This window comes from Corvus hawaiiensis, chromosome 5 (genome assembly GCF_020740725.1).
Source record: "Corvus hawaiiensis isolate bCorHaw1 chromosome 5, bCorHaw1.pri.cur, whole genome shotgun sequence".
NCBI classification, from domain to species: Eukaryota; Metazoa; Chordata; class Aves; order Passeriformes; family Corvidae; genus Corvus; species Corvus hawaiiensis.
In genome coordinates this window covers 44,620,205-44,647,947 of record NC_063217.1, presented here as the reverse complement: position 1 = coordinate 44,647,947, position 27,743 = coordinate 44,620,205, and the positions used below count along the sequence as shown (strand labels likewise).

General features: G+C 44.8%; 1 protein-coding gene across 9 annotated transcripts in view; it reads left to right on the top strand.

Annotated features, from left to right (window-relative positions):
• The window catches only part of LEF1 (lymphoid enhancer binding factor 1), a 71,565-nt gene that overhangs the window by 27,290 nt on the left and 16,532 nt on the right, over positions 1–27,743 (top strand). For 7 of the 9 annotated variants that reach the window (XM_048305235.1, XM_048305234.1, XM_048305237.1 and 4 more), the window contains 6 exons: positions 14,270–14,402; positions 18,365–18,455; positions 20,710–20,793; positions 22,631–22,753; positions 23,443–23,605; positions 26,324–26,431. In XM_048305235.1, the coding sequence (XP_048161192.1) occupies positions 14,270–14,402; positions 18,365–18,455; positions 20,710–20,793; positions 22,631–22,753; positions 23,443–23,605; positions 26,324–26,431 (702 nt within the window). The remainder of the gene's footprint in view (positions 1–14,269; positions 14,403–18,364; positions 18,456–20,709; positions 20,794–22,630; positions 22,754–23,442; positions 23,606–26,323; positions 26,432–27,743) is intronic. The other 2 variants (XM_048305239.1, XM_048305240.1) reach the window with 1 other exon arrangement.

The window sequence follows — 27,743 nt, the reverse complement described above, 5'->3', positions numbered from 1 at the left end:
CACTCAGCTGCCGGCAGCGCTCCTCCAGCCCACAGCTCCCACAGCCTGGCTGTGGCACCACACTGAAATCCTTTATCTCGTTAACGAGTGAACCTACAGATTAGCCAGCCTGGCCTTAGCTTGATGTCGAGAGCATGTAACACCTGGCCTGGCCCTTCTGAAGAGGAAAGTGGTTGTTTTTTAAAAAAATAATGTTGTGGGGGAGGCAGCATTTCCTTCCTCTGACTTAGAGCGAGAGAGTTAATGCTGATAAAAGCTATGCTCTGTCTCTGTGCTACACCGAGGGGCTGCGCTCTTCATGTTCTCAGCTCCTAGTTCTGTGCAATTGATAAAAATGGTGAGTGCCAAAATCCTGGGTGTATGAGAAATCACCTACAGTGTCTTCCAGTGAGGGGATATTGTTTTCTCACTGTTTTGATAGACTGGCATTCAATTACTCACTTTGAGCTGGTTGTCCCCCACAAGCAGCCTGTGCATGGACAGGGAGGTTTGGGAGGGCAAGCAGAAGGAAGAGGTGTTTGAGATGAGCAGATCCTGTCTGTCTCTGCTGCCACACATGAGGTGCCATATTTTTGCATCTGTGCTAGTTCAGTGGCATGCTGGAGCACATCCCTTGAGTAGGGGTGACAAGGATTCACCCCATGGCTCACAGTCCTGTCTCTGGCTGGCTGGAGACTGGCTGTCCTTAGCTTGGTTGGTTGGAATAGGGTATTTGCCATCCTTGTCTTCAGGCACAGGTGCTGAAACTCTGAGAAAAGTAAGGGGAATTCTGCCTGTTTAGTGGTGTGAATAGTGTCTTGGCTGTGAGATGGTGGAATTATGTTAACTGCCTGGAATTTGGGGTAATTTTCAGTTTCCAATGAGGTTAAGGTATCCTTATACTAGGTGTAGGATAGAAGTAAGAGGGACCATGCTTTCTGTCCATCAGAAAGGGTACTTTCTGCCATAAAGAGGGAAATAAATATATTTTTTTAGAGCAGAGCACTTGATTCCTTGATTAAAAGGTTGAAATGAATGTCCCTTAATCTGTCTCCCAGCCTGTTCCTTGAAAAGAGGGGCAGTAAAAATTTGCCTCATCTGCAAATAAACGTGGCAAACTGTGTAGCTGGCTGTGGACATGTGGCCTCTTGAGCAAACTCAAAATGTCTGTGCGCAGCATCCATGGGGCCTGCAGCAGGAGTCCCTGTGTCTCCCACCTGAGAGCCAGATGATCCTCAGATCATCCAGCTAAAAAGTCTGCTCCCTGTGCAGGAGAGAGGTGAGGGTCTGGTCCTTGCCTCTGAAATGCTGGCAAAGGGGAAGGAGTCTGCCAGTTCTGGTAGGAGCAGGGGAAAGAGAGAGAGAGGAAAGGAGCAGGAGAAAAAAACCAAAAAATGGTCTCCGGTATGTTGTTGCCGACCTTGCCCACATTGCTGGCTGGGGGTGGCAGCAGGAGGGGTTGCTGGGTGGGAGGGTCGCCAGCGGAGTTTGCCCAGCCCCAGTGCCAGGCCAGGCTGGCCACTGCGGCAGTTCCAGGGTTTGCTGCCCCTCAGCAGTGGGTGTGGCACGGGCAGGTCTCATGTAGATCCCTTATGTGTCCACACCAAAAAAGAAAAGGATTAGTGTTGCACTGGGGCATCTCTGGCACTCTTGACCATTTGCCCTGTCAGCAGTGGATGGGGGTGAGGGGCTGAGTGCTTCCCCAAGCCCTCCTGGCATGAGCTACTTTTTTGCCTGATAAATTGTTTAGTGGTGTTTTGCAGAGTCTAACGCACTGTGTTGCTCCCAAGCGCCGCCTTTATTGCAATGAAAAGTACTGAGGAGGGATGTAGTTACGATAAGAAATTGTCCATCCCGGCCTCTGCCATGCTTTGGGGGGGGGAGTTAATTGCACAGGGGGAGATTAATTGAATGAAAAACCGAACTGTTGGTAATGACAGGGTGATGGTAAACTTTGGAAGTGCCTCTTTAATGCAGTTGAGCATAACTCTCATATAATGTTTGAGTTTAGCAGGATTGAAATATAATTGCAGGGTGACCCGTTGCTACTAGTGGGGCTCTATGTGCAGCTCTAAGCCCATCTGGAAGGCTGATTTACTGGAGGCTTGGGCAATCAGGCAATTTAGGCTCTTTTTTTACGATGTTTAGACTTCTACCCATGTTATAAAGCACAGCCCAGGGCTTTTATGAGGATGTAGGTGCCTGCTGCACAAAACTTAGGTTGTGGGCTGGGTGTATTTTTTGCTTTTAAAAGTGATTTTTAAATTTTAAAGGGCAGTTCTTGAATTTAAAAAAAAAAAATCAAGTCTAGCAGGAAGCAGAAATATCCTATGCAGGATTTAAAAGGCATCACGTGACTTGTGCATACCAGCAACCTTTTCTTAAGCCCTGTGGCCAAGGGGGTGAAGGTGCTTAGATATAACAGACCAAACTGAGTGGGGTGGGAAGAGGGAGTAGGTGAGTCCCATGTTTCTTCCTGTCTCCCCCCATCTCATGGGCTGCCACCCCAGCCACTGGTGTGTCTTCAGGTCCATGCCCAGGACAGCCATGCACCTGCAGGGGTAAGGCCTGAAAGCTGAAGGAAATGCCTGGTTTTGGGGAGCCTGAGGGTGCTGTGCAGATAAATGAGCCAAGCAGGGCCGGGGGACCCAGGAAGCTTCCCAGGGTGAGTACAGGGTGATGGAGCAGAGGCAAGGATGAGTGGTGAACAGGGCTGGTGAAGAGTTAGAGGAGAGCCAGTGCCACCAACACAGGGAAAGATGCATTTTCTTAGAATCATAGAATATCCTGAGTTGGAAGGGACCCACAAGGATCATGGAGTCCAACTCCGTGTCCTACAGCATAGGACATCCCAAGAGTCACACCATGGGCCCCAGTTTGTGTCCAAACGCTTCTTAAACTCTGTTAGGATTGGTGCTGTGACCACTTCCCTGGGGAGCCTGTTCCAGTGCCCGACCACCCTCTGGGTGAAGAACCTTTTCCTGATATCCAACCTAAACGTCCTCTGACACGCTTCATTTTGGGTCCTGAGGACTCCCTAGGTCACAAGTGTGTGTTTCCATGAGGATAGGCAGCTCTTAGAGGCTGATCTAACTCCAAACCTGATGTAGGAGCATCCCTTCAGGGCTCTTTTGTTGGATTCCCTCTGCGTCTGGAGGCAGGGTTTTCCATGAGGTTGCTGTATCCACTTTTTGGGGAGCAAAAAAAAATGTTTCCTAAGCTGCCCTGGGAGACACAACCTGCAGGCACAATAGTGGGGTGCTCTATATTATCTGGATATCCTTTTTCCACTCCTCCTGCAAACAGGCAGCTTGCACAGGTCCATTATTATTACAGTCCTCCCCTCACCGGAGTCATCTCCCACTGTCAGCCCACCGCTGGGAGGTGTCAATCCTGGCTTTTTGTGTCTTCTAAGAAGCCTTTTGGCAAACAAGACTAAAAATAATGAGCATTTAGATTTTGTCTCAGTAGCTCAGCATCCAGCAGTGTTATGTGGTAGGTTTATTGCTCCTCCTTATTTCAAGAGTCCAAATGAAACATTCAGCCTTAGTGGTTTGGGCCAAAACCCAGTGTTTCCAGCCCTGCTCCTTTGAGCCCATGCCTTGTTCGGGTCATTCTTTGCTTGTCCTTAGCTGTGTGCTGTGATTTTTGTATTTTTAGCTACATAAAAATGTAATTTTAGGGCATGTTTTTGTGTCTCATTGATGTGACAAACCCTCGTGGGAATGATCTATAAAATTAAGTTAGTAGCTTTTCAACACTTTTGTTTGTACTGAAATCATCTTGCACAATGTGGTAGAGAACTAATTCCTGTTGTGACCTTCTACTGATGGTTCAAATAACCTATCTAAGAGACATCCTGTTTCTGGAGGGCCCTATTGCTTTAATTCCTGTTAAAATTGGTTTTGTCTTCTGTGGAACAGTGCTGCTGAATTTAAGTACTTGCAAATGCGTTTTACCTCCAGATAAACGTTGCAGTTTGCATTTTCAATCCCAGTGAAGCTTTAGCAGACTGCTACTTTTGGCCTAATGATTTGTACGTTTTTAGGGATTTTTTTTTTTTTTCTTTTTTTTTTTTTAGTTTAAAAATGAATATTTTATTTTAAGCCTTTGGACCATCTTGCCCACATCCAATGATGGATGTCTAATGAGATGACTTTTTGCCTCCACTAAATGGTTATATTGTTTGCACTGATGTATGCTAAGACTTGATGCGTTAAATCTTTGGTCATTAGCCGATGCCATTAGCAGAAAAGTCCAAATCACTTAGAGCTGGGACTTAAGACTTTTCATTAAAACCCAAATTTGCATGTTATTGGATAAATCTGTTAATACGGTTTAGCCGGACTCAAGGAAGTTACTTGAAAACTTTTTACAGTGCGTAGGCAGGGTCAATGATGCCTGAGAGCCTCAAATTTGGAGAAGATGCCCCCTCTGAGGGCATATGCTGAGCAACCCCTGCATCCCTCCCACCCAGCCCTGCCTGCCCCCACAACCCCTAATGCCGTGCGTGCAGCCCCAGCTGTCAGCACTGCACTTCATAATGGGATCAGGTCTGCTCCACTGCTGCCAGGAAACCCCCCTGAAGGAGCTAAAATCCCAGCAGCAGGGTCTCCTCACCTCATGGCAAATCGGGGCAGCCTTTCCTGCCACTTTGGAGCCAGAGGGAGTTTGGCCTTGGCACTGGTTTCCCTGCAGGAGTCTTCAAGCAGCATCAGTGCAGTGGGGAACAGGGCTTGCCAGGAGCAAAGGCCAGCTGAGAGGAGTCATTGACATCATCAAATTCATCACTCCTCCATCGTCACATCCATTTCGATGGTTTTTTCTTTTTGTCCCCTGTTTTTTAGAGGGCAGATGAGGCAAGAGCACTTCCCAAAACATCAGTCATGTTGGGTAGCTTGACCAGTCCAGCATGATCTCTGCTTTGCTAGAAGTAAGAAGTTGCTGCCTGGTCAACTTCTAAGTTGCAAACTTAGCTGTGGTGAACAGAGGTTTTGAACACGTAAAGGTGTGCCACGTGCTTGGACAGGTGTCAAGCCCTTGTCCTTACCTTCTATATGTCATAGCTAAGATTTTTTTCCCCAATACGTGTCATACTCTTGCATTTTCTTAATCGAGAATGTCTATTCAGTGCACCTTGAAAACTGCAGCTCAGAGAGAAGTTGACCCAATTCTCAGTTTTCTGGGCCTCTGATAGTCTTTGTTATGACATATGGTATTGAATAGGCTGTAACACAGACTTAATATAAATACATTTAAGAGAGGTCCTATTTCAAGCACTTTTGATCCACTGTGTGTGCAGTGCCGAAAGGCATCTTCCTGTCACCAGGGTGCAGGATGGATTTTTTTCTTGGTTCCCCCCAGGAGCCTGGGTCTGTATCCTGTGGGACCTGAGGAGGCCGATGAGGAAAAGTCATCCCATCCTGTGACGCACGCTGTCTGCCAGAACAGAAATGCTGGGCTTCAGAGGTTGTTGTCGTCGGACAGCCCGCTTTCACACAACACTTGTGTTCTTATGTAGTAGAGGGTGTTTTACTTGTCTGAGCCACTTCCAAGGTCTGAATATTGGACTGAAGCACATCCCTCTGCCTGTGAGAGAAGCAGGGGGTCTGAGCACACTGGAGAAAATGCCAAAGTTGTTGTGAGCAGGGATCCTGATAACCTCGAGGCAAGCAAAACAAGCTCGTGTCTTCATCTTAACTCAGCAGACAGCTCTGGTGGCAGAAACAAGAGAGGCTTTGTCCCCAGGGAAGAGATGAAGATGGCACAAGAGGTGGCACCAGGATGGACTCCAGCTCCCTTCCCCCCACCCAGACCCCCTGGGGCTCCCTGTCACATAAGACTGTTCCCCCCCGGCAAGTGGCTTGGCTGTGGCCACTGGCTCCTCTGATGTCCAGCGGGCTTCCTCTGGTGGCTTAGGACAATTGTCCTTATTGTCCAAGCAATCAATAAGCCAGAACTCTGCAACCCAGAGGCTCAAGCTTGGGCTTGTTAAAACATTGCTGGGCCTCTGTTCTCTTTAGCCAATAATGAACCAAAAGTGTTCTGGACAGGTCAGGAAACAATGGGGGAAAACACCTTTCCAGCTGATGGGCGTATGTGACAAGGATGCACTAGGCAAAAGAAGGGATGCTGCACAGGGTAAAGGCCCATGGGGTGTGTCACCATCCAGAGTATTTGTAGTGGCAGCAGTCCCATTTACCAGGTTTTTGGGGGTGCTAAGAGATTCCTGGGGTTGAGTGTGTGATTTGATGATGCAGGTTCCTGTTTGTTGGGTGTGGGGCTTGTCTTTATATCAGGAAAAGCGTTAGCTGTTCAGGATGGCCAAAGTTAAAGGACCATCTTGCAGAAACCAGAGCTTAAAACAAACACTGGCTGTCAAATTGTGGAGTGTTTGCTGGCAGTTAATCTCCATCCAAGAGAACCCATTGCTGAGTTTAGAGAGTGAAATAAGATGCTGCCAAATATTGTAACAGGGAAAGTTTTTTCTGTGAGAGTGTACCTTTTCTGCCAGTTTAATGCCCTATCAGTCATATTTCTAAAACCAATGGGCTGTGTAAAACTAGGTGTAATCTCTGTATATGTGAACTTGCAGTACAGAAATTGAAGTGGGCTTGTCCTCCCGTGATCAGAGCCTTACAAGACCTGCCTGGCTCCCCACATGGCTCACCAGCACTCCAGGTCTCCCCACAGCCTTCCAGAGCAGGCAAGAACAAACAAATTAAGAAATCATGGGAGAGAAGAAAATGGAGATAGCAGGGGATTTCTAATCAAGCTATTTTAATACTGGGTGTGCTTTAATCACTTACTTAATGGCAGTGCTTAATGAACACTTGAAATAAAGCATGTTTCTGTCAGAGATTCAACACCCGTGTTTCTAAAGCTGTCTTGAGGGAACTCAAATGCTTATTACAACTTTTCAGCAAAAAAAAAATCACAGTTGTGCTATATTAATTTCCAAGATTGAAGGGGAGGGAGGGGTGAAAAAGTTGGAAAAAGACAAGAATGTAGACAAGGCAATAGTGGTGGTTGCTTACTAGCGTTGCAATTAACCTGAATTTAGTGACTGATAGTAATCCATCCAGATAGATACTTATTCTAGGCTTTGTCAAATCACATTTATGCTTTCCTTTGCAATGCTCCCCTGGCTGTTGCACTGAATTTTTTATTGCACACCAACCCTTTGGGCTTCAGGCAGAACAGTTTTCTCCAGCTCCTCTTGCCTGCCCTTGTGCACTGCCTTGTGCACTTCCAGCTGTGACACCCTCTTGCTTCAGGTGCTGATCTTTGCGCCTGTGGACTGTGGCATGATACTGTTGGCCATGAAGCTGCCTTTCCTGTGCATTGCAGACAGAGACACTTGCTGCTGGGCTTCCCAAAAAGGAAAGTGGTTTGAGCAGCTGGAAAAAGGTCACAAACTTTTCCTGCTCCCAAATAACCATGGGAAGGTCTAGCAAGCATCCTGTGTGCCTCCTTCACCTGCTGATGTACTGGCAGCTTCTTCTCTCCAACTCCTGAGGGCTCCTGGCATGCTCTGACTCTAGTTTCATGATGCAGTGTGTCCTGGGGAGATGGGGATACTTTCAATGACTGACTTAGAGTAACTTCCTTGTTCTGCCCTTTCCTGACTCCCAGCATGAAGTGCAACTTAGTTCAATGGTGAAGAGTTGAATACAGTACGTGAGGAAAAGGGGGACCAGGAGGATTTTTTTCTGACCTTGTCAAGCCATCAGTTTGCCCCCTGAAACATGCAGTTTTGATTTTAGTTTTGTTCTGAGTAAGTGTTAGCAGCTGTAAAGCTGTAAAGTTTCACATCAGCATCTATGCAGCATTTCACTTCACCTCCTCAAAATGGCGAGTCCCTGGGGTGTCCCCCCTGCTGTTTGTAAGCATGAAAGGTCAGTGAGATAAATGGCCTCCCACTGCCCAGTGGTGAAGCAGTGTTAAAAGACTGCACCATTTTTATTTGTCTTTCATAAATCACAGTATTCCTAAGCCCCTGTTTCCTGTGAGCAGTGTGCTCCTGTGGGTGTGCTTTCCTATCCTTGTTCCTTTTAGCTTCAGGTGAGGCTAAAACCCCCCACCATACCCACTCTGGCATTTTCCCAACTGCACTGTCCAAGGATTGGAGAAGATTTAGAAAATTAGGCATAAAATCATCTCTGCTGTCATGAGCCTAGAAAGAAGCTGGACATAAAACTCTTTTCTCTAAAAAACGGTTTGGGGCCGGGGGAGTAACCTGAGCTCCCTGTATCTTGACCTTGCTGCATCTTTGCAAAGTTGTCTATGAAAAGGAACAGTACAATAACTCCCAGGGACATGGCAAATAGTAATTGCAATTACTGCTGGTGCTGATGAGCTTATTTCCACTACTGGTAACTAGTCTTGGCCAAAACACCTTACTGCTACCGCCTCCTTTTCCACCACTGGTACTCCTTTGCTAAAGCCTGTCTATGATGAACCCAGACATGGGCCTAGTTTTGACATTTCTCCAAAACTACTTTCCTCTTGATCTTGCATTTTTATTGCAACAGCTGGTCAGCAAAGGCATAAATGCAGAGTTAGTTTAGCCATTAAAATGCTGTTGGTACTTTGAGAGGACAGCTGAAACTGCTGTCTTTCTGGGTTTGCTAAAACCTTCAGCCTAAGGATGATTTCAGGGCTCCAGAAAAGAGAATAGGCTAAAAAAGGGATGAATTTTTCTTATCTCTTCAGATCAAGGCCTCAAATTCTTCCACAATAACAGGACCATTTGGTCCTTTTACTTTGAGGTACTGCTATAGCAGTAGTGGAAAGGTTTGGAGATGTTTTGGTGGTGGGGTTTTTTTGAGGAGCTGTCTGTTGTATCTTCCCCCTAAATTTAACACTTGTTGTGAAGAAGTTAAAGCTGTTTCTTCAAATGACCTCCTCTTTCAGGAATGAAAGGTAATGCATGCATTTATTCATCCTTAAGTTGTTTTTTGGTTTGGTTTTTTTTTTTGTTAACTTATTCTAGTCTTAATTGAGAAGATCATCTGCTAGTATCTGTAACCCATGCATAACTTGCTGACGGGAGAGGAAGAGTGGACACGCTGGGGCGTTCTTTTGGCTTTTTAGAAGCGACTTTGTGTTTAAAGAAAAGAGGAAAAACAACACAAAAACCAGCCCAGCACCTCTTTGGGTGTTGACGAGGGACGCTCGTGTCTTGTGTGCAGAGGCTTGCTTGCCTCACAGTTCTCTGCAAAGCTCCCTGCCTGCCTGCAACCTCCTTTGTAGATGTGTGTCCTTTGAAGGGTCATTAATTTAATATCTTTCTCTGTGCAGCAGCTGGAACAAATGGTGGCCCAGCTTCAGCAGGAGCTCCCAGCTGCCTGCCTCGCCCAGCGCTGACCTACAGGCATTTTTGCCATGGCTGTCTCAGGCTTTTTATAGTTTTTGCACACTTGTTGCATATAGGATACCTTACAGGTGTGGGCCTTCACTGAAGCATTAGCTGGCTGTTTGGGGAGGGCGTGAGGTTTGGTTTTTTCTGCTCTTGCTTTTCTTTGGAAGCATTTCAAAAATGAGGGAAAACTTACTGGATTCAGACTGAATATGAGCTGCAGCATTTCACCACCAACTCACTAGAGATTAATCTGAACTGTCTCATAGTGTGCTCCTTGGATGAGAGGGCAGGCACATGTCTGAAATGGTGAGCGGCTCTGTGCGTGCAGGTGCGGCACTGCCAGTGCAGGGCATGTGGCAGCAGCTGTGCCAGGGCCACAGCCAGGAGATTTCTCACCCTGCTCCTTGCCCTGGCCAAAATGCCTGAGTAGGTTCAATCTTAACCACTTGCAGACTGTGATTGCTGTTTGCAAGGGAAGTGTTTGCTGTTGTACTGACCTGTTCCTGTGTTACTTTAACAGAGCAATAGCTTTAAACAGGTGTCTGGTGTATAGCAAAGCTCCTGTTGGGATAATGCCTACTGGTGGGTCAGGGCCCTCTTCCCTGCAAGCTCTTACCCTTTGCCCACCAACATTGTACTGGGGATCTGGGGGGTTTTTTCAGGTCAGTCGTAAAACTGAACAGCAGTTTCATCTTAGCCCTAACTGGCCAAATAATTTGGCTTCTGCTGTTTCCAGTACATGTATGCTCTCCCAGTCTTGGTGGTATCCTTCAGGGGACTGTCCCCTGCCTGCACTGCTTCACTTCAACCTGAGAGCACATGCATGGGAGAAGTAAAAGAGACCAAGCTGATGAGAAAATGTGCCCCAGGGAGGGCCACAGAGAGGCCAGTTCCCAAAGGATGCTGGTGTGGTCTGTGCTGCAAGACTGTGTTCTGGGACTGGAGCCCTGGTGGCCTTGTGGTCTCTGAGAAGGAGACCACCAAGGTTGAGTTGCTCAGGAGTGTCCCTTTGAGCTGAGTGCTGTGGGGCACAGCTGTATGTCCCCAGGCCATCAGGAATAGGCTATCCCTTTCCCATTAGCCTTTAGTGTTCATAACAGGTCACACATGCATGATAAGGTGTCCAAAAACAAAACAGGTGGTCTTCAGGTTGTAAATAACAGGTTCTCATATTTAGTAATTTACTTCTTTCAAATTGAGTGTCTTGAGCTATGCTGTATGTCCCATTTCCTTTACTTTCCAGGTTGCGTGAAGAAGCTTAGGCACAAAGAATGGAACTTCAGTGGTGTGGTGTGGTGCAGTGTGGTGTGGTAGTACACCATGTATGCAGCATCAGAGCATGGGACAGCTTCAACAAACATTCAGCTTCTCCATATTGTCTTGGAAATGAGAATGGAAATGGAAATTTCATCCTCATTCACTTTATTGTGGTTTTAGAAGCTGCCTGGGTACCTACTTGCACCAAAATGCTATGTTTTGGTGGGCGGATGAAGTATAATTTCTGTACTGAAATACCAAAGAACCTCACATAGGACAGTGTGTAATTATGTAATTGTCTCACTCAAGGCGTGTGGACTGATGGGGTTTTGCAGGAGATTTTCAGGCTGTGCTGAGGAGAAAAGGCGCTCTGTGGACCATGCCTGTATTAGATAAAAATGTCACCAGTGTGCCAGGGAGAGCTGTGGTGGTTGTGGGCTTAGTCAGCAGGTGCTCAGTGAGCCATGGGGAATGGAGTTCCCCCTGCATGGAGGTCATGTTGACCAAGATTGTGTCTCTGTCAGTCTCTCAAGTTTTTCTGCAGTTGTGTGCATTGTCTTTGGAGGATTCGGGGAGACAAATCTAGTAGGGATGGCATGTTTGTGGGAGGAGGAAGCCAGTGGGTAAGGACTGGGATGCAGTAGAAGCAGTCTCATCAGCACAGTCTTGTACCACAGTGTGAGGCAGGATTTGGCCATGCCTCACACCCCTGGAAAGCACTAGTGCCCACTGTGAGCAGTAGGTGGTAGAAGGGGCTTTGGGAACATCCCCAGTCCAGATGTCCTCAGGGCAAAGGGTGCAGGGCAGTGTCCATGGGACTGGATGGGGTGCCTGGGGACAATCCCTCACCCCAGCCGGGGTTGGGAGGGCTGAGAGGGTGGCGAGAGGGGCATCCAGGCCTGCATACAAGGTCTTGGTCTCCTGCCCTGAACCCTCTCTGTGAGGAAAGCCCAGATAACCCATCTGGGTTGCCTTGTAGGGCAGGTGCTGTGGCAGAACCACTTCAAGTCCATAGGGCTTTTGGCAAATACGTCATCAGGCCTTTGCCCTCCTGGTTTTTTATCTTGCGTGTGTCACCCTGTGCGTCCTCCCGCTGTCAATCACTGTGGCCATCTTGGTGGGACCAGAGGGAACAGGGAGGCTCAGCCTGTGCCCAGCGAGCCACTGTCTGGTGTTATGCTGGGGTGACCAGCAGGATTTAGCTGCCAGAGCTCCCTGGGTCTTCCCAAAGCAGTGTGGGGCAGGCAGGCTGGGAAGCTTTGCATTATTGCTATTATTTATCGTTACTTTTTTTCTCCCAGTTTCTGGCTCTGCAGACCCCCAAATGCTCTTAATGGAGATATGGCCCGTTTATATGTTAATTTTAAGCCCGCTGACAAGCGGTTTGCTTTTCTCCTGACTTCTCACGGTTCCTTCGCCCGTTGAAAGCCGCTGCCATGGGCTTAGGGGATAAGGTGCCGAGAATTAGAAAATAAAATCAAATCTGCAGGATGCTGGAGAGCGAGAGGGTACAGGGATTGGCATGCTCTAAGTATAAACGCGTGATTTCTGAAAGCAAGGAACCCTGATACCAGGGGCGTGCATGACAATTACATCCAGTACAATACAAAATGTTAATTACTAAATTTTGAGAAATTAATGCTGATTAGCAGCTGTGTGTGTGTGACCTAAATACATCTATTGCTTATCTTTATTCATAATATTCAGTTTATTGTTGATAAAGTAATGGCTGAATGGTGGGCTGGCTCATAGCTAAAGACTGAGGCCCGATTTGTAAATCATCTGAAATTTGTTGGCATCTGTTTTTTGTGGAATTTATACGGATGGAGAAGATGAATAGGAGTCTGAGGTATCCCCTTTTACAACTCAACTCATAGATATTATTGAGAATTCATATTGCTTTTATTATTTGGTCATAAAAATGGACCTAATGCTTGTTGGCTTTAAAACACCTACTAGTGCTGCTTTCTCTCTCCATCTTGCAAAATATAAGACAAGGCCGAAGCTTAAATTAAAATCCTCAGGTTCTTATCTCTTTCCCACAGGAAAGCAAATCTGTGTTGAAAACCGTAAAATTAAGAGGAGAGCAAGGATAGCATAATTTAGCAAAAATTCATGGCACCAGATTCTGAGCTATATGACTGGAGGGATAGGTCAGACATTAAGAAGATAGTGCCTGCTAAGGCAAGTTCCTTAAGGTGGTGCTCTGGAAACAAGGAAAATGGAAAATGCTGCACTGGTTCCCGTTTGCTTCCTTTCCTCTACTCCTACCGGCCTTAACAATAAATTGAGTTGTCCATTTAATAACCTGTCTGCTTCCAGAAGTCCAGAAAAATCATGGACTTGTGCATGGAGCTATGTCCTAAAATCTGCTTTGTGCCAGGATTTCAATAGTGAACTCAATGAAAATTAATTTTATTGGCCTCTTAAATTATTTTTTTTCTTAATTCCTTATGTGCGACAGGCTGTCCTTGCTGTCAGTGTGTCTGCCTGAAGGATAGCTTTATTTTTTGGGGGGGTTTATTAAAAACCTGTTTATTCCATAATTATTTGTGCTAAGGGGCAGGGTAAAGTGGCAGGGTACAAATGAGGAGTGCCTGTTACATGCTGGCATCATTACTATGGCTTGTCCCACTGTGGAAAGAGCAAACTGAGTTTCAAGCAGTGTTAATAATGCAGGATTTCATTGGGATTGAGGAGTTCTGTTGTCTTGCAACCTTGATCTAAGGGCATAATTGTGGACAGGATCCTTCCACCATGCTGCCTGCCTCCTCCCCTGTGCCTCCGCACTCTGGGAAGTGCTGGTGGGAAGTGTGCATCTTTCCCTGCATGGACATCACCTTATGGCACCCATTTCAGAACCCTCGTGGGTGTTTGTAGCACTTTGAGTTCTCCTTGATAGTCAGAGGCCTCCCAGCTGTCCCCGTGCACTCAGCAGGTCTCCCCTCTCACCGACCCCCTTGAGAGGCCACTGCCAACCGCTTATGTATGAAATCAGGCTTCTAAGGGTGCCCTTTTAGTCACCTGGTACACAGACCAAGAGTTTCCATCCAGAGTGTGTAAAACTGCAAGGGACAAACTTGCCATTCCTCTGGTGATGGTGGGGGTTTGTCCCAGCTGTGCTGTGCCACGGCTGTGCAGGAGAACAGTGGAGAGGAAGAGGGAAGTTGAGGAAGCTTGTGTTGCTCTTAAGGCTGGAGATATGGCAAGCCTGTACTTTAAGCCTTCCTTTTTTAAATGCTGTTCCTGTAACCAAAGGGTTTCTCCAGCACTGCTGCTGACTCTGCTGTCCTTAGGTCACAGCCCTTCATGCACAGTGCCTGCCTGCCCAGCACATTGCTCCTCCTGCCCTGCAGCTCTCCATTTGCCATTTCCGCAGCCCTGTCTCAATGTGTCCCAAATGCCTTTCTTCCTGCTCCCGGCCCCCACCCATTTCCCTGCATTTCCTCAATAGCTGCATCCCTCCTCGGGTGCCAGTGGTTTGAGGATGCCGATTCTGGCAGCAAACCTGGTTTCCATCCACTAGCCCCAATGTCATGTCTGTCCATCTGTTTCCCCCGCTTCAGCAATGCAGATATTTTAAAACAGCATTTTGGAAATGTCGTCTGGTTTTTTTTTTCAAAGCAGAAGCCTCACTAACACAATTTAACTTTTGTCCTTCTCTTGCAGTCCAACAAGGTGCCCGTGGTACAGCCTTCTCATGCGGTTCACCCCCTCACCCCTCTTATCACCTACAGCGATGAGCACTTTTCCCCGGGGTCACACCCATCTCACATCCCCTCTGACGTCAGCTCCAAACAAGGTGAGCCCATCCTTTCCCAGCACAGTGGAGATGCAGGGTGGTCCTGGTGCCCTCCATGCTGCTGACAGAGCTTTATTTGTAATATTTTAGAGGGAGGCTTCCAGATGCATATGCCCACTTTCAGAGATGGCAGTTCTGCTGTGATGCTGATATTTAAATTGGCGACTTAAATTTTTATGCTCTTTCTAATGTGATAATTCGGGCTTGTTTTTCTCATCAAAATCTTTCAAAATCTCGGTAAACAACAGCCAGTCTTCACCATCTCCTGTGGTGCCCAAGGCTTGCAGCATGCAGATGCAGAAAGGGCAACCTTCCCTCACCTTTCCGAAAACAGAGGGACAAGTGCTTCAGAAATGGTGTTATTGAAACTTTTTCTTTCACTTTATTTTATGTCCTTGTATTCTAGCTGTCCATTTTCTTCTATATGTCACTTGGCATAATCAAAGCATTGTCCATAAAAATAGTTTTGAGCCTGTGCAAGTAAAAGCTTTACAAATGTGACATTTTTGAACCTTCTTGTGCTGGCTGCCTTCTGCAGAAAGCATCTTGTTACATGTCTGAGTCATGGATGTCAGTTTTCTCTGCACCTCTAGGACTCCTTAAGGCAAACACAAAAGCCTCCTAGATCCACATCTGGGAATGTCAGACCAGCCCTGCTCAGAGTCAGTCTGCAGGCCCCCAGGGAAGAGCAGACAGTCTCCAAGGTGTCAAGCCCAGCCTGTGCCAAGAGCTTTTCCCAGTACTCAGGAGAACCCAAGGGATTCCTGGGAAGGGTGTGCTTGCTTGCAATGGGTTGCAGGAGCTGGGGAGGGATGTGATGGATACTGGCGAGATGCAAGGGGAGGACTGGCCATGGCTGTCGCGGGTCTGAGCCAGGGTTTGGGTAAGCACCTGTGCAGAAGAAATCTGCATGGGAGACCTGGTGATGAGGAGGAAAGGAGCGAGAGCAGAGGGTTTACAAAGGCATTCACTGTAGTCTGTATATCTGCATGGGCAGGAAGCCTGTCAGTGCCATGACTGGTCCTGGAGGGTGCTTCTCCCTGCCTCTGTCTGTGCTGGCATGTCCCACCATGTGCTGTGACACCCAGTTGACAAAATCGTGAAGCTCTGCTTTACCTGGGCACACACCCACATGCACAGTAGTCCCATTTATCTGAAGAGGCTTCTAGTCATCACTGTTCAGGGAGAGAGACTTTTTCTTCTGTCTTTCCCTGAATGCCTATGCTTTATTTTGGCTGTGCTATGGAGATAATAACATGGGCTACATCCAGAAAATGCTATGGCCTGTTGGTTCTGTGTGTCTTTTGCTATTTGGTGGTTAGTTGTTTAGTTTTTTCTAGGGAGGGAGAATACAAAAAGCACTCTGCCTGGAAAGCCTGGCCTGTAGATACATATATTATACCTCTTTCAGACTTGGAAGAAGCAAGTGGAGACCTCCTGTCCTCATTTGTCTTCTTCCTTTGCATCAGTGCCCAGGAGAAGGATATTCACACTCATTCCTTGAAATCCCAGGGGTGCCACGCGTTAAGAGAATGGGATTTCCACCTCTTGCTGAAGCTGGCTGTGACAGCTGGGGCACAACCCGCTGCTGCAGTTTGTGAGCTCAAGAGGTTTTTGCTTACTGCATGCTGAGTTTGCCCTCCTGTGCCCCATTTTTTTGCCTTTACCCCAGTTTATTTTTGTATTCCTGTACAGCAGACCCCAACTAAACAACATCTGGTTTGTTGTTGCTGCTGCACATCCTCTCTTCTGCCGCTTCTCTACCCTCTCCCCTGTCCAGCACCCCACCAGTCACATCCCCATCCCTGAGTGCAAGCCTGCCGAGGGGCTCTGCCAGAAGGCACAAAGCTCATTGCCCTCTGGTGTTCCTGAACGGGCTCTTGATCCCTTTGCTCAGTGTCTGGCAAAGATGGCAATGGATGATGTGGATAATGCAGCCTGGAGACTGCTGGTTTTGTCTGGGATGGTCTCCTTGATGTGTGTGGTCTTTCCGTCCATGCTCCCTGTTTCGGCGCCACCGGCATGTGGGAGCAGCCGCACTGAAGTAGCCCATGCAGTAGCTGCAGAGAGGATTTTTCTTTTCCTCAGGTCCTCTGCCAAATGCCTCCAACCATTGTTTCTGTCCTTGCCTCCCACTGTGGGTCTGGAACAAGGCAGTGCCCTGGCTCCCTAGCCCTGATGCCAGGGTGCCCTTCTCCCACCAAAATCCTCCAACGAGGGGGTCTGCAGCAGCTTGCCCTCAGCACTGCCTCTTGCACCCAAGGCACTTTGGGATGGACACACAGAACCACCTTCCTAAAGGCAGTTACTTTTTTTTTTTAATTTTTTATAATTTTTTTCTTTAACCCTCTCGGGAGAACTTGCTTTGGAGAGTAGTGGCCATGTGGTAGCTGTGTGTGCTCCTGTGGGCATTAGGTGCTGGTAGCCGTCCATAAGGGGCCAGAAGTTTTGGATTAGCAATAACTATTGTTCATTAGTTAAGAGAGAGCAGTGTTGTCTCCGTGGATCAGAATTGCAGATTCTGGAGAAGAAGTGGCCCAGTTCCTTGTGCAGAACTTGTTCTGGCAGGGGCAAGGTCATGTCATCACTTCCAGGAGCATCAGTCATCACCAGAGATGTGAGAGATGAGACACTGGGCTTCTTTAACACCTTGTTTGGTTTTCTTTTTTTAACCACTCGCAAAGAGTGTTCCCTCTCATGTAAAAGCCCTGGGATATGTAAAGTGTTTCCTTTCCTGTTAGCTACCAGCTGTTTTACACCTTTGAAAAGACAACTGGTCAGAAATTTGACTCACTCAGGTTGTGGTTCCAAGTCTGAAAATTTAGTTTTTTTCAGACAATAACACCACTGGTATTATTTTCCATGCTTTCCTGTACATGGTCCTGACAGATATTCTTCAAATCTTGTAATTAAATTCAGAAGATTTAAATACAAACTGGGAGGGGAATAAATCAGTAACATCAATCTATAAATTAAGTGTCAAGGTAGCATATGCTCAGTCTTGGACCTTTGGAGTGTCACCACATTAATATTTAATACCCTTTTAAAGCAGCTGATTTAACATGTGAAGTAGACTTAACAATTCCTTCTGCTTCACCCCCTCTTCCCTAAACACATTTAAATAAATCAATGTCTTTGTGGCCTCTGCAACTGTAATTCCATGTCTCCTTGGGGAACAAGGTTTAGGTGAAGAATGGAGACCACAGACCCTTTTGGGATGAGGATTAGCTTTAATCTTGAGGTGATTCTTGCAGTTGTAGGACTCTGTGTTCTGGGGAATGTGAGCTGATGGATCATTCCTGATGGGACTCTTATTTTTCCATGAAATACTACCATTGCAAAACAGATTGACCTTGGAGCCCACAGGAGTCAACTTGATGAAGAGCTTAGTTGGAACTGGAGTGACAATTGGAAGCCAAATGAATCATATCAAGTGTGACCATTACAGGCCTGAAAACGATTCTTAATTAACCACTGATCCTCTGTGGTAGCAAGTTTCCAAAATCTGTGAATCCATAAGGGAACCCGTGAAAATATAAAAGTAGCAATTTACCTAATCTAGTAGCTCTGCTGTGCTGCCTCTTCGACAACGCTTTATTTTCCCCTTGTTTCATGATGTGTTAGAGGAGGTCCTCAGGTTCCAGTCAGGTTTGGTGAGACCATTGAGAGGACAGTAGCACCTAATGCACTTCACAGGAGATCTAAACTTGCACAGGTCCTTACCCATACATTTATTTCCTCCTTCCACATTGTTTTTTCCGGTACCTCCCTTTGAATTGCAGTATTGTGTGCAAATTGTTTGAAAGGTGGCCCATGGAATCTTTTGCTTTTAACACAAACCAAGAAGGTGATTATTTCTTATCCAGAGTATTAGTTCCACTGTAGTATTAGCTGGGAACTGTAGGTCATAATACGGAGTATTTTGAGGAGAAAGTCACTCATTCTTCTGTGCTTTTTAACAGGCATGTCCAGGCATCCTCCAGCTCCTGATCTCCCTACCTTCTATCCCTTGTCTCCAGGGGGGGTTGGACAGATAACACCACCTCTCGGCTGGTAAGATTTTTTAGCTTCTTTTCAGACAGGTGCATGTTCACACCATTTGCTATTTTTGAATCAGTCGCAGCATTTACAAAACAATGTCATTCCAGTAAGAAATTCCTACTTTATTTTAGTTGAAAAGATGAAAAAATGTCGATCTTTGAAATGAATTGAATCTGTTTTTCGAACGCATACAGAAATTGAAGTGTATAGATTTCACTTTGAAGTCTCTATGTTTCTTATGGCTCAGATTTGTGGCTCTTAGCTTTTGGAAAGATAGCAGAAAACAGTTCTCAAGGAATTAAATGTAAATTTTAATAAACAAAATTGCAATTAAGCTTTTGGAAAGATAGCAGAAAACAGTTCTCAAGGAATTAAATGTAAATTTTAATAAACAAAATTGCAATTACTCAGGAGAGGGGAGGTAAGAAGGAACTTTGAAGTATGTATGCGTGGGGAAATCTTGAAACTGCCCCAAATGGAGAACAAACTTTTGTAGTCTGCTGCTTTTTACAGTTTCTGTATGGAGAAAAGCCTCTGTCACCGGGATCTTGCTGCTCTTGCTAATACTAGCACTCTCATGATCTCTTGCTGCCACTCAGGGTGGAGGAAATGTGGTATTTTTGGAGTAACAGATTTGGCAGGGTGCTTCATGTCTACTTGGGGTAGATATGTACTTGCCTTCAGTTCTCTTGGAAGAGGGAATAAGGAAACTCGGCCATAATTTCAGCGCTTTAGAATCTGTATTGTGACTAGTCTGTGCCCACGCAATGAGGGATGCAGATTTTTTTTGTTTTTAATGTCTCCATGGGAGAGAAACATGATCCAGATGACAACAGGCAGAGAAAGTAGAGAGCAGAAGATGGTGAAATGCTGTATTGCCGGCATATCTTTCAGGAAAGGCCACATGCCTTTTTGGAACAAATAATTAGTAGATATCAAACTAAAATATGGAAGTATCTATTTTTTTGATTTTCCCCCTCCCCCCCCCCATTTTGCTGCTTAGCTGTCTCCTCACTTCCACTGCCACCAAGCAGTTGCTAGCATGCGCTTTCCAGATGTGGTCAATCCTTTCTTCTGAATGGTTTCTTGGTGCAGAAGTTGGGGGGAGGGAAGAGGGAAAGAGAAAGGAGAGACAAGATCCAACCTTACAAGACTCTGGATGCATTCAGCAGCACTCACCAACAGCGGGACATACTCAGCTGTCCCTCGTGCTACGGCTCCCTGCTGTGAGGTAGCACTGTTGAGACTTCCTTCAACTTTTTTTTTCATTTCCTCTTCCCTTTGAGCACTGCTCATTTCCAGTGACATGCTCCAAGAGTGAAACCTTACTGTGTCCTGAACCTTACAAAGGCCCAGTTCCATTTTTTCTCGTCTGATTGACCAGTCAATAAGCATCTGAATAGCATTGATGTGTTGATGTGTGTGGTGCCCCTCTGGTTGGAAGAGGTGTTTGGGCTGAACTGGTATTTGCTTGCATTACCATCGCATGCTACTCCAGGGAGTTCATTGTAGTCATGACTGAACCATTGCAAACTGAAAGTAATCAAAATGTAGCGATGATCATAAAAATTAAAGACCTCAACTGACGGACTGGTGGCAAAATATTATGTATATGTGGGAGTGTCAAGGAGGGAAGACCTTCACACAAGCTTCTCTTACTGGACTGCAAAATTTGATCTTTAAGTAGTAAGATTGACTTGTGTCGCTGTGGCCTTTTACATGGTTGGGTTGGAGTTTTTTAATCAAACAAATTTCTGCTCAGAAAAGCTGTCCACTTGTACCTCACTATAGCATATGCTAATGGAGAGAGTCCTAAGTTTTCAAAGACTTAATAAAACTGTTCAAAAGGCTTTTTAGCTTAATAATTCACCATCTGGTGTTCTCGCTCTGATCTACAGTAGAACTATTTGGAATAAGATGCTTTTTTCCTAAGAGCTTGTTTAACAAATCTGATTCCAGTGCTTCTAAAACTAGGTGAGAGAGGGATAGAGATAGAGGAGTGTGCATGTGTGTTATGTGCCCTGGGGGAGGAAGGCTGGTTGTTTTGCTTTCCTTCCCAGTGGAAACTTAGATTGGGAATCTTTCAGTAGCAAGGGAGAAAGTTCAAAGCATTTAAGTACTCATTAGTTTCACTAGGAGAACTCTTGAAAGTATTAGCTCTTACTATTCATTTGTGACTGAGTTCCCATCAAGAGCTTGTAACTCTAGAGTAACCATTGAATACCATATCGTATGATTGATGGGTTCCTTTCTTCTGTGACCTCAGGCAAGGTCAGCCTGTATATCCTATCTCGAGTGGATTCAGGCAGCCCTATCCATCCTCACTCTCAGTCGACCCTTCCATGTCCAGGTAGGTGTAGGAGGTGAATGACTGACTGGGGAGTAACTGCTGGCATTAGAGGGCAAGTTGCTCTTCTGCTTGCATCTTGGTCTGCCTTTGCTTGCTTTTCAGTCAGCTAAACCCTTATGCATACATTTTTATTTAACTTATGTGTTGTATATGCAGTTTGCCTGGATCCCACACTGGTCTCATTCAGCATTTTCTTGTCAGTCTCTGAAGTGTTGCAATGAGGAGCACCAGTGAATTGTCAACAATTAATTGAGCTGTTTCATCTGAAATGAGTCATTAGTCCATTTCTAGATGCAACACATAGTGTTGTGCATAGCATCCTTGGGTTTTGCTCATGTCAGTATGCAGCCAGGTGGATTGTCACTCTAGTCTGCGTTCTCTAGTTCCAATTTCAAAGCTGTTGGTAATTAGTCTTGAATCACGTAGGTAATGCTCTGTATGGAAACTTGCTCGCAAGTAGGTATTTCATAGCCCAAAGCCACTAATGGCAGGGGATGCCAGCACAGTATTTGTACTGGTGTGTGACTCAGGCACTGTGTCTTTATGTCTAAGTGCAAGCAAGCAATGCTAATTGAGACTTGGGCATGACACACTCCAGACCTCCTATGCTCTGCTTTCGCATTCTAAAGACAGCTTCTGCATCCTGTGCTTGGTGTACACGAGGTTGCAATATACCATTCTTGGGGTTTTTTCTGTGACCTGTAGAAGACACACCATCTTGCACAGGGATTTAAGGCAGGCCATTTGATAAGTGGGGGGTCCTTTTGCCTCTTTGTGTGTGGGCTCTTTTGGATTATCACTGTCCCTTCACTTCTTTACAGGGGAATGATAAGCATGTGCCTGTCAGGGTGATTGGGAAGAAAACCCATTCTTCCTCCAAGATAAAATCACTTGATTTGGTTACAGGGCTTTGTGTTTCCTTTATTTTGATCACATGAAGGAAAAGGGCAACAAGGGGACTAAGGCATGGTGAAAGGAGAGGCTGGATGCCATTCCTTAGCCATCACTCCTTCAGCAAAACTTTGGAGCATGAGCTTGTTTTTGATGTTAACAGTACTTTCCACCAGTTTAAAATACAGCATGCAGGTTTTCTGCTGCTGCTGAGCTTGCAATGTTCAGCACCTTCAAGTTCTGTCTCAGCTGTCCTTAAGAGTGACCTGGGTTAGTAGGGTGGGATTATTCAGTTAGTGGTATTTTGGTTTTATTTTCCATTTTCCTTCTTGTACAAATGAAAGGAAGCTTTAACTAGGACAAAACTCTCTCCCTGCTCCCAGGGATGCAGGATTTTCAAAGTTTATTTTAAGCATTTGAGGTAAGAATGGTCGGTTCAGATGAAGTGATGTTAAAATCTTTTACCTTAAGTACCTTGAAAAGTAAAGAGAGCCATCAGGGACTTCTTGAAAAGACTCTTCTTTCATTTTATTTGTTTCTGCATGGCAGTTTCCTCCTTTGCATTGGCTGGTGGTGGATATTTCAAGAACGTTTATATCTTGGTGTGGAAATACACTTTTTTGGTTAAGAAATGTGTATTTTTATTTCTAGACAGTGCAACAGTATAAACATTAAATATTTCTTGCATGCATTGCTAAAAGTGTTTGCCTGAAAGGTAATAAAATAACTTCTCTACAACCAAAATGTTGACTGATTTGTTTGTTTTTCTTGAATAATTGGGCTACAATGCACAAATCTTAGCCAAATATTTTTCATGTGCTCTGTAAGACTTGTCTTCATTGCAAGCTCTGTAGCATTTGCATTCTTAGAGTGTCCTGCTGCTGTCATACGTGTTTGATGCCTGTCTTCAGTGGGGTTACAGACCTTGCTTTTTTTTCTCTTTTAGGTTTTCGCATCACATGATTCCTGGTCCTCCAGGCCCTCACACAACTGGAATCCCTCACCCAGCTATTGTAACACCTCAAGTAAAACAAGAACATCTGCACAACGACAGCGAGCTAATGCATGTGTGAGTCTGCCTTTCTGCACTAGCTCATAATGAATAAATGTTTGAGAACTAGCTCTGTCTGGAGAAGAGTCAAGGATGTTTTAAAAAAAGTGTCTTTCATAATCTCTCTGAATTTTAACTCTTCTCCTATAACTAAAACTGGAGCTGTGAGCTACTGTTTGGTAAGGGTAATGAGAAGCCATTTTTCATTCCAGTCCAGCATTTTTAAGCTGTTGGCAACAGCCATCTTGATTCAGTCATAATCATGGACCTGTCCAGCTGTGACTCGTGCTCTTTCTGCTGGAAAAGTCCTTACCTGCAAAATTCACTAGTAAAAAGCAGTCTCATTGCTTAGTACTCAAAGGCAAAAGGCCTAGGAAAGAAGGGGATGAGAAGGTATTCTCCTGCCTATGGCAGTGGTCTTTTAGGGTACCATGGATGGCTTTTCAAAAAGAGAATTGAGACAAGTGATGAATTTGGAACAGATTCACAGATTAAATGTTACTTGCTAGAGAATGTCAACCTGACGTCCTCCCTGAGTATTAAACTAAAAGATCTGAAAGTGGATGGGACGTGACCACTGAAATTCTCATTCTTACTACTTAAGTGCTACTGTAACCACAAGTCAGTAATGTTCCATTGGATCTTTTTAGGTTGAAGCAAATTAATGCTTTTTTTCCTTTCCTTTCCCTTTCCCAACCACGTTTTAGGAAGCCTCAGCACGAACAGAGAAAAGAACAAGAGCCAAAAAGACCTCATATTAAGAAACCTCTGAATGCTTTCATGTTGTACATGAAAGAAATGAGAGCAAACGTCGTAGCAGAGTGTACTTTGAAAGAAAGTGCAGCTATCAACCAGATCCTTGGCAGAAGGGTATGTACCAGGAGGGTTTGTAAGTGCTCACGTGTGCTGCTAATTTGTGTTTCCCTTTAGCTGGGTGTGAAGGCTGACTTTCTGCTTGAGGTGATAACTGATGTGCAACTATTAAATTAGCTATAGAAGATCAAACATGCAACAAAAATAAAAGTAGTATCTTGATTTTCTTTTTTCAGCATTAGCAACATCATCAAATTTGTGTCTGTTTCACTCACGTTATGGTGCCAGCGGCTCAGACATGAAATAGCCTCAGTCACACATGAAGGAGCATTTTAACCAAGGTCTGGGTCCTCCCTTATGCCGGTGTCCATCAGAGCAGGAAAGGATCATTCAAAGTTGAACACTGGATGCCACTGGAGATGAAACTCAAAAGTGAATATATTGTGGTCCAATTGTAAAGTCATGTAGGTTGGGAGGGACCCATGGAGGTTGTGTAGTCCAACATCTGCACAAAGCAGGTCCAGTTACATCAGGTTGCTCAGGAACCTGCCCAGTCATGTTTTGAATGTCTCTGAAGTCATCAGCCGAGTACTGATGATCCCAGTACATGTACCAGAGCTTTGCTGAGAACTGTTTGCTCCTGTGGCATTTTAGTTGTTTTGTACCTTCCACACAGAAAAAACGCTATGGAGGCCAACTCACAGTACAGCCTTTGTGTTCTCTGCCAGTGTTATTCTTCCAAGGGAAGGCAGCAGAGGTAAATACCCATTTTGAAACTGACTCCCAGAAATGAGAAAAGGGGTGACTTTTGTATCAATCTGAGTAGGGATTATTCAAATTCCCAGTGAACACCTCTTTTTGATCACTGACCAAGGCAGTACTGAGAGGCATTGTGACTCTGAAAACCCTGTGCTTTTAAATGGGAAATCAGCACATGACCTTAAAGTGCTCCTTTTGTATTACAGTCAGAAGACTTCCTGCTCCAAACACAGCAGAAATCTATTGGTACTTGTCCCAGTTCATGCAGTCTTCTGCTTTGTTGTTCTTGTTACCTCCCCTTAAAGGACATCTTGGTGCTTGCCTTTTCCATGCTTTCATACAAGTCTCTAGGATCATATATGGGCCATTTGCTTAAGAGTTGGACTTGATCCTTGAGAGTCCCTTTAAACTCACAATATTCTGTGACCTGTGAACTGCTCTTTACAGGTGACAGCAGTCCCAGATGATTGATCTTAGTTGCTTAGTATATCAGCCTAGTTTTCTTGGCCTGAACAAGGGCAGTGGCTTATTTATCTCTGCTTTGGCAAGGAATCAAGCCTCAGGGCTCCATTGCCTGTTTTTTCTGCAGCTTGGACTCCTCTTTTCAAGTTGCTGTTCTCCATGAAAGTACCTCAAATTCCACTTTTGCTGTCGTGCAAACGATGCATGAGTTATCCAATATAATTGCTTGGAGATTAATTAACACTTGACAATTCAAGTGTCTCATGTTCAGTCATCCTGGTCACTACTTACCCTGTGCTACCCCAGAGCAGTAACCACCTCTGTTCTCATGAGCTGACACTTTGTCTGCTGCTGGGCTCTCTGATGCCACAGCATTGTGGTCACTACCTGCCAATTTTTGAATGTGCATGTGGAGTTTGAGAGTTGCAGACAGGCTGAACTGCTGTGCTCTCAATAACACATCCAACTTGCCAAGTCAAGGCAGACGAGCTTTAGTTCACGTCCTCTGACATGTAACTGAATAACATATTAAGTCATACAAATGCGATCTGATCTGAAATCTTAGTTCTGTATGTAATTCTTGTATGGGTGTCTTAATGATTTCTTAAGGATTTTTGTCTGTTTTTTGGATTTTTTTAATAACTTCTCCCCTCACTTCCCCATGGATGTTGTCAAACAAGAAGATGCATCTAATGCTGCAGCAGTGGAACTTAATTCAAAATAAAAGGCCTTTACTCTTTCTGGTTCAGGTCTATGATAGGTGTTTCAAAAAGGACAAAATTACTAGATACTAATGTAGCTTATGCCTTTTCAAATTTTTAGGTTGTGAGGTTTTGCGTTTGCATTTTTTTTTGGGGGGGGGGGGGGGGGGGGAGGTGGTATATGTTTTTAAGTACATGAAACCAGGAAATTTATTCCTGCTTGGCTACAAAAGTCAACTCATGTAATCTGTAAGACTGTAGTTCTGTGATTTCTTTATCTTAGAAACTTTTGCAGTTGCCATTTACTTTTTCAACCAGAAAGCAGGTACCTTGAAGTTCAATACTTAGAAGTTGATCTTGGAAAGGGAGTGCGAGTGCCCAGAAAGCCTTCTGTGTTGGCATTGAAAACTTGAGTCTAGCTGCTGCTTGAAACCAAGACAGCAGACCCCTCTGTCAAGGGGAGATTGCTGCCCTTCAAAAGCAGCACAAACCCCTTCAGTTCTGTCAGGAGCTAAAGGCTGGGTTTTGTTGCCGTTTTTTTGTTAGGGTTTGCTTTTGTTTGTTTGTTGTTGGTTTTTTTAAGTAGTGTTGGGAGAGCATGGTTCTGTGAGCAGACTATTCGGTGAGCCCTGTTTCCATAAATAATTTTTGTCTTGCTCAAGGCACTTGGCAGTTGCAGAGCTGACAAATGCCTGAAAGTCAGTTAATAAACACAGGTGCTTGTAATTGCTAATGAATTTCATTTTTGCAGTGGGGAAGGACTGAATCAAAGTCACTAAAACACTTGTTCAAGTCATCTGTTGCCTAGGTGTAAGTTAGTTCCCAGTCTAAAGTTGTGTTTATTTGTTTGCAGTGGCACGCTCTCTCCCGTGAAGAACAAGCAAAATATTATGAACTAGCTCGTAAAGAAAGGCAGCTACATATGCAGCTTTATCCAGGCTGGTCTGCAAGAGACAACTATGTAAGTCACTCACTTGAAGGTTCCTTTTTAAAATTCACTTTCTTTTTGTAACTTTTAAAATTATTATTATTGTTTCTTCTTTTTCTCTATAACTTGTGGCAAGTCCTGGGTGAAGGGATGGTGAACATACAAATAACATAAAACTTATATTTGTTTTCACTTCAAGCACCCAGAAAACTTGAGATTTTGTTGTTGTTGTTGAGATGCTTCTTATGAAATTCACAGTTTTTGCGGGGAAAATATAACTTGGAAAGTTTTTTTCCTAAGACAGTGGCCACTACTGTCTGGAAGCTCATGTTGTCCTATACAGCTATGAATTTTTTATCATTTTCTATTTGATTGCTTATTATCCAGAAATCTTTTTTAGACCTGAGAAAAAAGGGGTGTCTTTCTTTCAAGAGAACTGCAAGCCCAGGGGTCTCAATGCAGACTGAACTTTAGCTGAAAAGAATTCAGAATGGTCCATCTGTGCAAATCTTGTATAAGTAACCTTCATGGTAGAGCCTTCTGTTATACATGTATGTGTGTGTGTATATATATATATGTATATATATATATATATATAAGTTATACATGTATGTATCTATATAGAAAAGTTTTCTTAAAGTTACTCTTGTTTTATAATTAAATATCAAACAAGTTCATAGCACATCACACAGCTTGCAGTGCATGCTTACACTACGGTGCCTACAATGAGCTGTCAGTGTTGCCAAATGTGATGATATCAAACTCAGAAGCTGCAATCCTGAGAGGCTGATCCTAATCCAAGATCTGGGCTCCTTTCTGTCCCTCCCTTAGATGTGACACCATCTACTGGGATAGGAAGTGTACATGGTATATCTGGCTAAGTTTTCCTTCTGCATTAGGTGGACAGTAGTTTTTCTCTACTTTGGTGATGTCTTTGGGCATTAAGGATTGAGGTACCTAAACATCTAGTGTTAACAGAAACTGTAGAAAGTGGCACAGAATGCATTGACACAGAAACTATGTGATTATCTCTGAAGGAAATGCCCTGGTCTGGCTGACATGCATGCCCAGTTTTGTAAGCACAGTCACAACTGTAAGCCCTAGCAGCTTCTTTCTGTCTGTTTTACACAGCCTATAAACTGTCCTGACATTACACAGGTAGGGTTTATTTCCAGTAACCAGACTGTGTCAACGGAGCTGTCTTGAAATATAGGTGGGAACAAACAGGGTCTTAGGGAAAGACTCCCTGGAAATGAGGGGATTTTTCTTGTCTTGAATTTACTTTCTGGAAAATCACACCACTTTGGAGTCTTGTCAACTTGTGCTTACTGGACATCAGGCTTCA